At 36.8% G+C, this 16149-nt stretch overlaps 1 protein-coding gene across 1 annotated transcript; it reads right to left on the bottom strand.

Annotated features, from left to right (window-relative positions):
- Positions 1–347: 347 nt before the first annotated feature.
- TK2 (thymidine kinase 2) lies at positions 348–15944 on the bottom strand. The gene is made up of 10 exons (XM_032195392.1): positions 15883–15944; positions 15121–15158; positions 14114–14188; positions 12640–12693; positions 10817–10906; positions 9433–9506; positions 4760–4848; positions 4349–4428; positions 2913–2993; positions 348–2509 (listed from the first exon to the last, which is right to left on the bottom strand). Exons 5-10 carry the CDS (start codon positions 10898–10900, stop codon positions 2411–2413), a joined length of 507 nt encoding a protein of 168 aa, XP_032051283.1. The 5' UTR covers positions 10901–10906; positions 12640–12693; positions 14114–14188; positions 15121–15158; positions 15883–15944; the 3' UTR covers positions 348–2410.
- Positions 15945–16149: the final 205 nt, after the last annotated feature.

The following is a 16149-nucleotide window of genomic DNA, read 5'->3' as shown; positions in this document are numbered from 1 at the left end:
CCCAGAATACTTTCTGTGATACTTTCCAACTTGCTGCCCCATCATTCCTTCTTTGACATTCAGAAAGGAATAAAATCATATCAGAATAATGCTGATTGTCCTTTTTATTCTCCCCCTTATGAACAGAGAAATTTCAGAGAAAGCAAATTCCAGGTTTAAAAACATCTATTTATGATTCCTGCAGTATTTTTATCTACACATCTATAGCTGACTGCAAACATTGTGCATTCATGACATATAACTAACAAGCTGTTCACTTCTGTTTCCAGTTCTCAATACATATCCCAAATACATGGAAATCTATTTATGAAAACAGACAGCAAAAGACAGTAAAACATACTCTGTAGTCATTGAATCTGTAATTTTTAATAAATTATATAGTTGTTTCCTACATCTTTCATTATAATTATGAATATCAATAACTCCTGTTCAAACTCCTGTTCCGATCATGAAGAAAAAAAATAAAAATCTGTTCAAAACCAAATTGCTTTGAAATTCAAAAAGATGACAGTAAGATTCTCGGTACCACAGGATTCTCTTTAAAAAACAATTAAGTGCTCTTTTCTAGACTGCCAAGCTAGCACACAAAATACTTATCATTGGCTCCTACAAACCATAATCAAATTGAAAATGAGTGAAACCTACAGAAATATTTATAAATATTTCATTTGGTCTCTTATAGAAGAAAAAAACTTGGAAAGTTTAACAGAAGGTTTCAAGCATGACCACTGCTCCTACACAAATAAACATCAATAAGATAATTATTTAACATGCAAGATCTTATTTTTAAGATAGAATTCCAAAGCTTTAAAACAGAACAACAGAACAGCAACTGAGTTCACAAGCTTTAGCATACTAATACGGTACTCCACTAAGAAATGCTCAGTGCACTGATCACTGTTAAGTTGTACTGATTTGGGGGAAAAAAGAAAAACACCAGATGGGAATAACAAGAAGAAATGAACTGCATTTCCTGATTTGGAAAAAGGTGCAGTCATTTCAGGTACAGCTACCACAAAACTACGAAATCAAAGATGTGATCTCAAAAAGTAATACAATAAAATATTGTTCAAAATCACGTGAAACATGAAAATGTCAAGTAACTGAAAATTACTGTCAACAAGTTACAGACATTTAGGCAATTAGTGATGGAAGTACTAACTAAAGTCTTGAAGATTAGCCATTTTCAGGAGCATTCAATACAAAGCCATGACAGATGCTCACCAACATTAATCCAAGTGTGTTTTAAAGTACTGTTAACATTGCTTGTGCAAATTAAACCAATCAAAGCTGTTATGAAAGTTATACCGTACTTCAGAAATTATCCCCCCCCCCAAATTAAACAGAAAAAGCAATGCAAAAACAGTCATAACTGCTCCATTAAAAGCATTATCTTGAAGACAACACTGAAGAGGGTAACATGGAAATGCAGAGCAACTTAACGCTTACAATAACAACCACAAGAATTACCTCCCCCCCCCATTTCTCTACTGTCCAAGTACCTGTAAACCACAATAAACTGATCAAGGTGTAATCTGAAAGAACTTGGTGCATTTTTCTTTATTAAAAAAACAAAACAACAACAAAAACACTCAAACATTTAAGAATCCAAAGCAGTTAAAAATCAATTAATTCTACTACTTATATCACCATTTGAAAGGAATAACAGAGTTCTGTGCACACTGTATTGTCACTAGTCCTCATGTAAGCCATAATAAGGTGATTTCATGGAAAATAGAGAAGCCCTTTTAAAAACCTGCCCTAAAAAAGGCGGCCTCAGAGCCATTCTATATTCCTAGTCACAAGAAATATGTTACTCTTATGCCACTGAATTCAGTGTGGCTCTGCTGATACATAGCTATCTCAGAACTATACTGTGATTTCATGTAAAGCAGAAGAAACTGAATTCAATGAAATTCAGTAGTGTACGTGGGATTAAAGTAAGAAACCCACACACCCTATTTTGACATGACCTGTTTTACAAACCTACTTTAATGTGATGCACTTCATTTCCTTCTTCTAATAAAACATGACATCCCACCTTTTGTATGGAACTACTTTTTTCAAATTACAAAAACAGCTTTGTCATGGTGAAAAAAAAGAAGAAACTTAGGTTATTTATAGGAAACAGCAGTAAGTGGGACATGGGAGAAAGAGACGTATTTCAACAGAACAGCATCAACACAGAAAAGCAGATGGAGAACCTAAAAACGTGGAAGGGAATTGGAGCATATTCTGTTTGTGACCTGTTTCGGAACATTTCATAGTGGGAAGTCCACAACATCCTACAAAGCATAATGCTAAAGTAGAAACATTTACATTCAGAAGTACTGCAAATACTCAAAATTGCCCCCAAACAGGACTTTATAAATACAGTTTGTTTGTTTTAAAATACAAGTACCACAGACTTCTATAAATGGTGTTGCATATTATATGGATTTAGTATTTGGTCCCGGTTTTCTTCATACTTTTCTATCATTTTCTGCATGTCATGGTCAGCTCCAATAACCTTGAAAACAAGAACATGAACATTAGAAATAACGTCATCGTAATATATATTTGCTTTTGAGCAAAATAAGACTACCACTGAAGCCAGAATGAAATACTTTCAGTAGATTCCTAGAAATCCATTTAATTATTTCTCTGTTCAGAATCTGGCATTCACTGAAAAGCTATGTGTCTGATCCTACAAACAATCAGAAGTGAACAGCCCCCTACATTCCACCTATATGGTAACAACCAGACTTATGCTATTCTCTGTGGATAGCTGTAAACATTTTTCTGACATTTTCTTTCTCCAAAGGTTATTAAAAAAGCAGCTTTATTTATTTTTACCACTAATTATCTCTCTTAATAGTTAAAGAGTACAATAATCCATGTGCTTAATTGGTTATAACTAAAATTATACTCACAAGCACTGGGCAGGAAACTTTATATAAGGTATGTTTAATGAGCCACTCCTCGTAGAGCTGATGAATAGATTCTAAATATTCCTAGAAAAGAGGCATTCAGATAACACACGTTCCCAGGGATGAAACACATAGCAATTTTTGTATGTTTGTTAAGAAATTAACAACTACACATGAAAATGAGCATCAGATAGTTCCACTAACAAAAACTTAAATCTGAGAAAAAACTTGTGAGAAAAATTAATTCCAAGTATATGGTTTTATTCCATAAAGAACCTCTAAGAGACAGAGTTTAGAAGGGCACAGGGCTCTCAGCATGTTGTAAGATCAAAAACGGTGCTTCTGTCCCACTGGTATAACCTGGCCCAAGATTTGTCAGGGAAAAACACAGCGAAGGGAGGTAAGGACAAAAAGGGTAAGACTGCAAAGAAAACATACTGAAGGCACTTCCTGTGTCGATGTTTTTCCTAATATTGCCAGTTCAATTTCTCCTAACTGATTTAATTTCCTCTAAAAGCATTTCTGCCTCTCATCAACTATTAGATTTTTTTCATGGAGATCACTTAGCATTTTTCATTCCAACTGGTTTCTCCCCCTCCTGCCCCTCGGTAGAGCTACAACATAACACAACGTCTCTTCAAATCCACCCAAGCAAGGATTTATTCTCCGAGGCAAAAAAATCTGGCCCAAAATCTAGCTTTTTGCATGTACCTTTGCATAGACATTGAACTGACAATTACTTCTACTGAACTATACAACAGTAGATAACCTTGTAATATACAGCATGTCTCCTACAAATACATTTATTTCCATTCAGGATTTCTTTAGGAGAAAGCCTGTTCAGTGAAAAGCTACTGAGTAACCTGTGACACAGGAAGCGACCATTCTACTGATTTATTTTTAAGCAGGTTCCCAGATACTAACTACTTTCAAGATGTTGCTTGTTTTGAGACACAAGCAGAGACACTCTTCAAGCATAAACTTCCCGGTAATAGCAGATGATAAGTGCCCACATAATTTTCAGCATCTGCATGCACGAGTATCTGTGCTTCAAAAGGGTGCCTTTATGCTATTTAGTAATACAAAAAACAATTAGCTTCTTATATCTTGGAGAAGATGAACAGTTGATTAATACTTCACTATAACATTCAGCTATAGTATACTGATTACTAAAACTTAACGCTTGGGGAAGTCAGCATGCACAACAGATCATTTTTATAAAGTAAGCCAAAATCGAATAACGAAGTTTTAATTCACAATGGAAATAGAACAGAACAGAATATCCCAAGTTGGAAGGGGTCCCCAAGGATCAAGTCCAACTCCTCCAGACATCTGCAGTTAATTTTGGAAATACACTCAGGATACGATTTAAGCATTATATCGGCATTAACAAGTTTTTCAAGCTCATTGTAACCCCATATATCAAAGGAACTCCTTACCAGAGGAATTATTTTTTCCTCTTCTCTACATCTTCTCTTTAATCTCTCATAACAAACTTCAGGAGAAGTCTGCAGGTAAACTGTCAATAAAACATATATATAATATATATATAGGTAAATAATAGTTACATTCAAGGATCAGCTTTAAAAGCAAAGAAGAAACTTCACAAATTAAAGAAGAAAAGGATCCTGATTTGGGTACCACCACTGAACCTCCCCTTTGGCATTACTGTCAATCAACCTCTGAAACATCCATGAATTCGTACTGTCTTATGATACACATCATAGCCACTATGATAATTAATAATGTGATTATTAAGAAAAAAAGGTACTTTTTCTCCTCAGATTAAAGACCCACTTTAATCCCACCCACCCACAAATGTGCCCCACCAGATCCCATCAAAATTTTACCTATTAAATCAACTGAAACATCAGTGTTGTTCTGGATCCAGTCAAACCATTCGCTTAGGACAACGTAATCCACCTCTGGCATTTTCCCGCTGAAAAAAAACATGACAGTCATCATTCACTGAACAATACACAAAGATCAATTTTAAACTCATATGGACTGTTGCTTTTTTGTGTTTTTTTTTTTTTTTTTTTTTTTTTTTTTTTTAACTACTCCCAATTTATTCCAGCATATGTGAAATGAAAACAAAACCAACATTAAAGGCCTTACAAAGCATTGTCTATACAAATAGAAGTCCAAATTTTTCCTCTTCCTAAAAACAGTGACTAGCATAAAGTTTCTATTATTAACAGTTACAAACATGAATAATGTTTCCTACCACAATTAAGAAATAGTTACTTGGTGACTAAGAAGAAAAAACATGACCATGTAGTGGTATAAAGTGACATTTATACAATAATAACAAATGAGTGTCAATGATATTTATTATATTTATTACTCATGTTTCTTACATCAGGATAATATCAAATATATCTGAACTGCATGACACCAGAAAGTCCTGACTTACTCAGAAGCAATGACATTTCACTATAGAAGCCAAAGTAGAGAGCAGTGAAAAAATAATGACACCATGTAAATAAAATTAACTCCTACTGTAAGAAATATTTGTGTCCTGAAATATTCAGCATGCTTAATTTGAACTTTGTATTCAGAACACACAGACAATATTGGAGACAACTACCCCAAAAGTTATCTCAATAAGAATAATAAAATCTCAAACAACTCATGTAAAAGGTAGTCTACAGATGATATATTAAGGATCACATTACTTCTACTGGTATCAGAGCTTTCTCATATTACCATATTCCTAAATAGTCAAATATTACTAGTTTCAGATTATTTTGTATTCCAAATTGATTACAGTAATACATACTCTATTCTTTTCCCTAAATGCCTCTGTAACAGAAATAAAGTAAGGAAGAAGGTATTGAGAGATACCTGTCCTTTCCACCTGAATGATTAAAAACAATTGCAACATTTTAAATACTGCTGAATAAAAAGATCCTACAGATTTCTCAACCATTCTCCTGGCAACATGTTGATTACTTGCAAAACCAAATAAAGATAATCCAGAAAGATATTTCCACTTAAGTATGCAAGAAAGCAAAACCAGTATTCCTACCACCTCCCTTTTTTTTTTTTTTATCTGCCATCCAGCTGAATATCTTCCAATTCACTGCTATTCCTCTAATGTATCAGTAAGTGGACATTTTGGATATAAATAAGCTAAACACTGATTCTGCTGCTTTACTCTGGAAGACAGGAAGCTCAAAAGAAATTAGAAATAAGAATATTAAAAAAAAAAATAACACCATTCTTAACCTAAAGGATACATCCACGTCAGTTCTGCATTGACCTCCCCTGAGGACAACATGCCTTTGCCTTCCCTGTGTCAGCAGAGTCCCCTGGATAATCACATGAGGATTCTGTATCAGGCTCAAGGTCCCTAATGATACAGGTTTCACTGCATCTTTGAAAACTTTACTGACATTTGACTCCTACCAAGTAAAGGGTTTACCGCAAAATGAATTATAAATACCTATGAATTCAAATGGGACAAAGTGCAAGCGCTTACCCTGCAACGTACCATGTATACTCACGTGCACACATTTAAAAATCTTCTACAGTTTTACACCTAACATGAGCGTGTCTTTCAGCGCTAAACTCAGATGTGCAATCACAACAAGAACTTGGACACTCATGCAGTCAGTGCATGCCGGGGAAGCTATCAGAAATGGCTCAAAATTTAAGCCTTCCATCATTGTCGTAAATCTTATGCTATTTCTCTCTCTCTGGGAAAAAGCCTGCAAAGCCAAAACACAAATACTGAGTGACACTGGATCAAAGAGCTCGTATTCCTGATATTCCAAAGCTCTTCATCTTTTGCTTCAACTAAACATTCACCTAAAGGAGGAGGACTTGTATAGACCAGGAATAAAAAGGAATTCTGCATTTTAAGACCAGAACCCTAAGCAATACATTCTCTTATGTAAAAGAAAGCAGAAAAAAAAACTGATCTTTGTAGCATGCTTACAGCATACAGTCTGAGACTTTATTTTGAATTTAATGGGAAGCCTTCCACACACCTGAAAATATCTGTTGAGCAGCATGAGACTGAAGGCTTTTTCTGATAAAATTTTCAGTAAAATTTAAAGATGTGAGGTCAGTTTTGTTTTGCAGACCTTTAATCTGACAGGAATAATTCCATTTCTACAATGGGCAACATTCTGTGTTCTCTGCAAGCTTCTTTTGCATATTTATTAACCTATGTAATAATTAACAATACTACCCTAACAGACAGCAGTTTCCTTCTCGGAACACTAATAGGGAGAGAAAAAGCATCTGGATGGATACGAAGACATTTTCCTTTGCCAAATCTACTGAGTTACAACATGATTTTTTAAATTCTCATGCAACGATCTAACAAGAAACATAGCATGGGAAGTAATCTTTTTAAGTTACAAAGCCTTTTCCCTGCCACAGGGTACTATTATCCTTCTACATAAATTTACCAAGCCTGAAGTTTGTATTTTCCCTTTGTTCTTCTGCTGGAGATGACACTATCTTCTAATTTTTCATCATCTAATGTATCCACAGCTTTTATCTATCTAATTATTCTTCTGTTGTTATATTCTTCAAATATCACTCCCATTTTTATTGTTTGCAGCTGGTGTGCCAATAGATGACAAGCGATTATCCCAACTGTTCTGTACGAATATGGCACTGTTTTTGTCTTTTTAAACAGGCTTTCGGTTCTTCTGATCATTCCAGTATCCCAGCTTCACACCTGTTTTCAGTTTTAGTTCACAGATCATGCATAAGCAGTAAGAAGTGTAAAAAGTAGTGTTTCCTCCTAAAAGCTCCGTACAGAAGCACTAGTATTTCCTTCTGTCCTGGAAACTTTTTGCCAGATACTTCCAAGAATTAAATACACTTGTCTCTGAACTACACAATGCTCGCATTATTTTGTAATCAATCAATTCATATATATATATATATGCACACATATGTATATAAAATAACTGTATAGAAGTTATATATATTATATATAATAAAAGGTGTGTTTATATTTTATGTATCTGCTTTTCAACTTAGTACCTTCCATCTTACAGTTGAAATTTTTGTCAGCTCAGCTGAACGATTGAGCATATTTGAACCTTTGAACCAAAGCAGCAATCCAAAGACTGATCCAACATGAGAACGTCCTTCCACCCTGACACTTCCCCTCTCACTGTCTCTCTTAAGTGAGATTTCCTGACATGTTACAATCACCAGCTCCTGCACTTCCATGAAGAATTGTTCAGGAAAGTCTCCAAATACCTCCCTGACAAATACTTAACTTCAGACTGATTGTCACAATTCAGAATGACTAGATTAGACTAATGTGATGCATCTTTGATCACTGACTTTACATTTACAAAACAAGTGCCTTCTGTCCAATATTAAAAACTGCTGAAGCAACAAAACATCTTAGACACCATTAAAAATTTTATTACAAAATTAACACAAAGCTGACATGCAGACTTTGCATCATAGCAGCCAAGTTTCTCTTGGGACAAAAGCAGTTTGTCTACCATGAATAAAATGTTGCTAATTAAAAAAAAAAAAAAAAGACTGGCATTCCAGTTACATTTCCACTGTATACAGACTGGGATAAATAATGTCTCTTCTTGTTTCTGTTTGCCTCGCATCTTACTGTCTCTCCGTAAAGTTTCGAACTAGTTCAATAAATGCCTAGAAGCTTACGTAGCATGGGTGCCATCTTGTGGCGTGCCACTGTGCTCCCTGCACACAGGGGCAAGAAACTGATTTTGTCCCATTAGACCACTGAAAAAAAAACAATAGAACAACATTACATATTTTCAATATACAATCACCATTATAAAAATACCTGTGCTGATTGCTGCACTATTTAGTTAGTACAGAGTGGATGAGTTATACACAGGCCAGGTAATAAATGTGTTTATTAAAACATTTATTTATTAAAAAAAGGTTAGAACCAGCTGCTCTATGACTGCACTAAGCACATTTTGGGGGGCTGGGAGGAAGACCTCAATTCAGAAAATGGCATTTATAGACAAACAGTTCTTGTTCTTTCTTTACTCACTCACCGACCAAAGAGTTTTGAGTCTGTATTGATCCTGTGAACCCTGATTCTGAGCAATACCATGTGAGGGCTAGAATGCTTGTTGCTTGAGTTCCTACCTGCAAGACATGACAGTCCTGGATGCTAGGCTTGATAATACTACCTCGTTCCCTCCCTCCTATAGTATACTTCATAGCCCCATGTTTTTTGAGCTATTCAGTATTTGTTTGCTTTCATTTAAGCAAGACTTGTATATTCAGCTGGAGAGCAGATAACTTCAATTAACAGTTTTGTAAATGCTAAGATGTTCTAAAGACAAGAGCACTTGTGAAGAATGCTGACACCTGTCCCACATCCTCCAGAATTTACTCTGCCAGTGGACAGCAGGCCCTGTACAAAGCACACAGCCACTCCAACACAGAGTGGCACAAAAGCACACACTATTTAGATACAAATTACCAAATAAATAATTGGACACTTTTATTCATTTAAACACATAAAATAAAAGTATAAAATAATATACTGTACCTTCGATATAAATTTTCTACAAAAATGTATTTTGCACTGTGAATTGATCTCTCCATCATTCTTACCGGGGAAATCTACAAAATAAAATTTGACAGTCACCAAGTAGTTTACATTTTATCAGCATTTGTGTCTTTTCAAGTTCTTATTGTACATGATGTCCTGTACATTCTGAAATACAAAACATTTTCAGCTCTTCCAGATCCCATAATAAGAAAAATCACTGGGGAAGGGGAACACAAAAACGAAGTGTAAATAATCTTATTTGTGGTCACTACATTGTTAAACACCTGTGTAATTAAATTTTATTCATATGCAAGTTTCGAGGCAGCTACAGAAGTACTCAACACAGCAGCTGAAGTACAAAATAAGCAGCAATCCACTTAGGACTTAAGAGAGCAACAAAAACTATTGCTACCTGAATTGCTGCCATCTTGAAGTTTGTTACTGTCTCAATAGCACAGAGCTTACCTCAGAAAAACTGTAGCAAGAAACCAGCACTTTAAAGCTGTCTCAAGCGTTCTTCTACCCCCCAGATGCCAAAGAAATCACTGACAAAGAACAGTTGCCTTAGCCACTCTTGCATGTGTTCAAACAGTGCTCCATTTTGGAGAAGATATTCTCTGACACGGTCTGATTCCTGCAGAGCAATGCCATCCTGGAAGTGCTCTTTTCAATCAGGTATTCTGCATGTTAATCACCATGGAATCATCATTTGTTTCAGCAAGGTTCAAGTGGCAGCAAAGCACAGACTAAAATGCTGGACAATCCTTAGGAATTTTTATGAGCTTTTTCTACAACAGAATGAGATTTTTATCATTCTGGAAAAACAGAAAAGCACCGGTATGAAATACTTAACAGAGAAAAAGAAGATAAAAAAAAAAAAAGGGCATAAACCATCTGAAGTGAAGCAACAGATAAAATTTGAGTGGAAATATTTTGGATAAACATGAGAAACAATAGCTAAATTTGTGCTAGACAGCAATGGAACATCTTTGTTATTAATTAAAACATGCCAAAGGTTTGAAATAACTACGTTTATATAGGGTCAATACAGACAAGTCATTAGCATGTGATGAAGCTATTGTCGCAAGTCTACCTCTTAAAGGGTGATGCAAAAGAAGCAGTATTACTTTTGGGAAGCAAAGGATCTGAGCAGATAGGAAGCAGGTGTTTCACCCTTCTGGAGCATGTGTAGAGCATAACAACAGTATCTTTGCATGAAAAATGCATACACGCTGCAGGAACAAAGAATACACAGAGAATCCTAATTTTCAGATACAAGACGAAAAGAAATATTTATTAGAAATATTTATTCATAACCACATCTTACCAACTCTTTCATAAGTTAAGTTCTTTAAGTTATAAGAAAAGCACACTTATTTACCATTGGTCTAGTATGCTGCTCCAACATTGTAAGCTGTATGTAAGTCTGTAATGTTATCCCCCATCTGGATGCATCTTGGTACATTAAGCCCTGGGGTTAGAGATAGAAGCAAGACAAAAGTGGGTTCTATTTTTTGTTTTGTTTTGTGTTGTTTGTTATTGTTGTTAAGGTTGAACAACAAAAATTGAAATTGTGTACTTCAAAAACTATGCACTACAGCAATACATTTACTAATTAAAAACGTATCTGATACTACATTTTTGTGCAGTGACAAACTCTCTCATAATACTCCAGACTCTCGTCCATCCAGAAACACATCTATGGTTCCAGTAAGCATGTCTCAGGCCTCAGAAAAGATAGCTTTTCAGACAGACTCTTACAACTTCACCCCCCCCCAAGGGACCCTCACAGCATTTCTCAGATGGCTTTCTGAGATTTCTCAGATTCTCCTTCTCACTGCTTCAATTCCCCCCGACATTTACAAGCACCAGTCCCTCCTGCGATGCAGTTAGAAGATCTGACTTGAAATAAAGCATCATTCAGTGTATTCACTGAAGTAGCATCGCTTCAGTCCATAAATCTGACCTCTTTTTCTCCCTGTTCACGATCAGAACAAAAAACTAATTTGAAGTACACAGATTGCTGGGATGAGATGTGACACAACCAAGCATGCCTCACCCTTTTACTAGTAACAGTAAAGCACAGCCTCAGCAAATCCTCACAGGGGAATCACCTTTTCCACAGGACCTACACTGGCAGTAATGGTAACAAATACTTAATATTAATACAATTATTAATACAAATGCTTAAGCACACATGGCTTAGGGTGTATCCACAATGCTGTGCTGACAGCAAATTCCAGATGAGCTTGGGCACTGATCTTGGTCAGGAACTAAATTTTTGCAATGGAGGTGATCATACAAGCAAGGAAGGCTGACACCACAAACCAACCATTCCAGCAAAAGTGTATCTGTGGATATAGTCAGAGCCCTTAGGTCCCTGTCTCAGAGCACAGACGTGACCAAGTGACTTACCCACAGGGAACGGTTACAATTGGTAACCACCTTGAAGAGAGCAGAAACTCTCACCTTCCAGGATTAAATTTTCTATCTTTAGCAATCTAACAGTGAACTGATGAAATTCACCTCTTGTTTTCTGAGGCAGATTAATAGCAAAGACATTATTCCCTTCTTTGAAATACATGTAAGTCGGTTTAAATACAACTGTCACAGTTGTATTCATGGCTTTTTATGCTGTTGTATTTTTTATGTTTTTATATTTATTCTCTTATATATTTTATATATTTATATATAAAATTTTATATATTTATATATAAAATGTATTTTATATATTTTTATATTTTTTACATTTTTTATGTTTTTAAGTTGTATTTTATGGCTTATGTATTTGTGGCTTTCTGTGAAATTCTTCAGCTTGTACCCAGTAAAAAAAGTGTATAATCTAGCATTATGCCTGGACCTCTACCTACAACCCCTTTCATGCAGCCAAGTCACACTCCCTTGGCAGAGTTTTGGTGTTTTGAAAGCAGGCACTCCGTGAGTACACTGCCCCTCATCACTCAGCTATGCAAAGATAAAAATTCACAAGCCCTGCTGAAACAACATTTAATATTCTATGCGTTTACTATACGCATGTCTTAATCACAGTAAAAGTGATTTTTGCATCATAGAGCTTTATTTTCTTGATGTATGAAATTACAACCACACCTTTCATAACAGTTTTACTAAATGGTAAGAAGTCATCATTTGTGTTTTCTAAAAAGAATAGTTATTGTAACTGTGCAATCTGTTTCTATCACTTACCAGAATATTATGACCACGAACGTTCCTCCATTTATTCACCGGTTCTGTCAAGACCTTATTAAAAAAAAAAAATCCATGTTAAACATCCTTTAGAGTTGAAATACTTACTTGACCCTACAAGTCTACAACTACTTTTAATGAATGCTCGCTTGGTAAGTCAGAGTATTCAGGACATGTACTGAAAAGTTCATCCCTCTTTAATAAAGAGCACTGAATCCTGCAACACAAAATATAACAATGAACCTTTTTTTTTAAAAAAAAAAAAAAAAAAGGAAAGACAAATATAGTTTCTTATCATGATCTTTTTATTATTTTTAAATCTTCAAAATTTAACACTGGATTGATTACAGGCCCAGATATAATTTCACTTTTCAAGTCACTTATAAATATGATGTAGGGGAAAGAATGGCTAGCTGAGTGCCAACTGCATTTCAATGACCTGTTTGTTCCTTCACAAATTGATTTCCCAGAGAATAATATTTCTTAGCAAAGGAAGAGAAGATGAGAATGCCATTGTGCTAGTTTCAGGTTTATTATTGTGATCTAAAAGTCAAAATGCATTCAAAACTTTAATAATGTTTAAAAATAATCAGGAAAAGCTTCTAAGTAGAGCAGGTAAAAACACAAAAGACTCATATGATTCATAGACGGTCTAAAATTGCTGGAGTACTGTAGAACCAGAAAATCTGATAACCTGGGAAATTAACTGTGTTATTATAAAATGTTGCACTACAAGCAGATTAATGTTTGCTGTCTTTTTAGTTACTAGTTATTTATTCCACAGGATTTACCAATAACCAAATAACATCTGGAAACCAAGCATTTGTATGTGGAATCCTTTTCCCAAATGTATTCCCAGGTCCTCTGCATAAAGTACGAACGTCTGACATACACAAAAGCAACTGTTTACTGAGGTTTGATCTCAAATCTTGTTTAAAAGACAGTAAAGCCCAGCTTTCCCTTAATCCTGTTCTAAACAATATGAAAACAAATTCAATATTGGTCTAAGAAATTCCCAGGAATTATTATAATAGATGTATTATTTTATCTATTTACTGGAATCTCTGTTACATTACATCAATATTTGTACATCGTTATTGATATGTCTTTGCTTTTTACAAAACAAATGTAAGATTATTTTTTTTAATTACACAAAATGGCATACAAGCAAACATGCCCAAACATGCCCAACCCATTAGGGCTGCTGTCAATTTACAGAGGTACAAACTCTAATCTACATGTTTTATTGATACTTTAGCATCAAGTAGTATACTACGCATCATCTAAAAGTCTCTTCCACAACTTGACTATAAATACTTAAATATTTGCAGTAGCAAGTACACTGGCTCACAACATGCCGCTCCTTTCTCAGTAGCCCAAGAAGGAACAACAGTCCTAAGTTAACTGTCAATTTTGTTAAGACAAGCAAACACTTCATGATGTAAATAAGGATAAAGAAATGCAAATCCAGTACCTCAATATTAGTAGTCTGTGCAAAATAATCCAGACATGTTGTTTTTCCACTTGCAATGTTCCCCTCAATACATATCTGATGAAAAATAGTACCACCGTTAAAAGCCGAATTATTGCAAAGAAGTAAACGCCATATGTAAAAACTTACTTTTTCCATACAAAGTATACTACTGTCTTATAAAATCAATAGGTTATTCTATAGAACTACATTAGGGATCAGTTTGGATTTTGTGGCTCCCCAGAGACCACCACCTTTTCTTCTACCCAAAGTACATATGCCAGCAGTTCCTTTACAATGCAGGGGGCAGCTTACTCTTTGTCCCCCGCCCCACATAGCCAGCTGCTTTCCACCACCCTGCCCTGAGTGTGCAGCCACTTCCCACATCCTCCCCAGGGCCCTAAGGGCTTCAGGACTGTCACCTGCTGCTGCTCCTCCTACATTCCCACTACACCACCTGCCACACCTCAACCTCAGAGGCTTAAACTTCACTTTCAACTTGAAGTAAATGCCAAGTGGAGTAATAATTTCACTATCCATTAAATAGATGTCTTAAAATTGATTTATAAACTTAGTACTTTTAGAAGCCTACACATTTAAAATTTGGGCACTGAGATTTACAAAACTAAAACAAGAAAAAAGCTCACAGATTAGTACAGAGCAACTGCTATGCTACGCACAGAATACCCAACCTCAAACTGCAACTCGTCCCTTCAGCAATTCCCTGCACTTGCTAAAATCCTTCACAACTGTACTGCAACTAACAGACAGAGATAAATGTAAACCTGCATTTTAGGCTTACTGTTTCTGTTATCTTTACAGATGTAAACCTGCTTTAGGTCTTCACATATATCTATAAAGATAACAGACACAGTAAAGGATCCACCACCTGGACACTGGTCAACGAACAGACACATTTAATGGCTGCCAATGCATGTACACTTACAGAAAGTAAGATGTTAAACATTTTACATTCTTTTTCAAAAAAAAAAAAAAAAGTAAATACTTACAACAGTCTTCTTATCATCTCCTTTTATGAGATGTTTATCTAAAGTGAGGAAAAAAAAAAAAAAAAGGACAGGAGTTACAACCAAGATCTTCATAATTTATATTTATACTCAGCCTCTTACTGTGAGCTATTCCACTAAGTTGTTGTGTTCTCTGCTGGCTAACATGAACACCTGCAAAACTACACATCATTAAGGCTTTGGGTAATCATTTGACCATGTAACAGACAGACTGTAGCGTTCACTGACACAGCTTTAGCTTAAGTTCTCTGTTGACTTTAACACTGGAGTCAAACAGTGAGCACCTACACCCCGTCAGCACACTTCTGCTATGCTGGGCTCCTCAGGTAGTTGCTATTTGCTGTGGGGTCACAGTGCGAGGCCCCAGATCTTCACGGGCTTGATAAGAACGAAGATTTTAGGATGTTTCCAAGGCGATAACAATCTCTGCAAGCAGCACCGCCATTACCGGCCCTTAACCAAAGCACACAAACCGCAACAACCAGCACCAGGGCACGCCGATGCGCTGCGTGAAGGCCGGTCAGGGGCCACAGGGGCACGTAAAATGGAAGGCAGGGGCCCTGCGGGCACACAGACGGGCTGAGGAGAACCTCGCTGCTGCCCCTTAAGGGAGCCGGCAGCTGCTTTTACCAACGTAACCGGGGACACGGGATTAAAAACAGATAAATAAATAAAAACAGGCAAACGCGCCTCGCTTCCCCCTCTCGCCCCCCGCCCCGTTTATCGCGCCCTGTCGCGATTTACAGTCGCCACTGCAGCGGGGGCCGGGCCGGCCGCGCAGCGCGGGGCCTGCCGCCGAGGAGCTCGCCGCTGCCGCTGTCGCCGCCGCCGCCCTGCCGGGACAGGCCGCGCCCGCCGGGCCGCTCCTGAGGCCGCGCCGCCCCCGCGCCCCGCGCAGCGCCCAGGCCGCGCTCAGCCGCCACATCGCCCATCGCCACCGCCACCCGCACCGCCACCGCTTCCGGGCGCCCAGCGGGGCGGAGCGGGACGGAGCGGGGCGGTTCGGGGCCG

This window comes from Aythya fuligula, chromosome 12, assembly GCF_009819795.1.
Source record: "Aythya fuligula isolate bAytFul2 chromosome 12, bAytFul2.pri, whole genome shotgun sequence".
In the NCBI taxonomy this organism is placed as follows: Eukaryota; Metazoa; Chordata; class Aves; order Anseriformes; family Anatidae; genus Aythya; species Aythya fuligula.
Note: the sequence above shows the minus strand (reverse complement) of the source record. Positions and strands in the feature narration are given on the sequence as shown.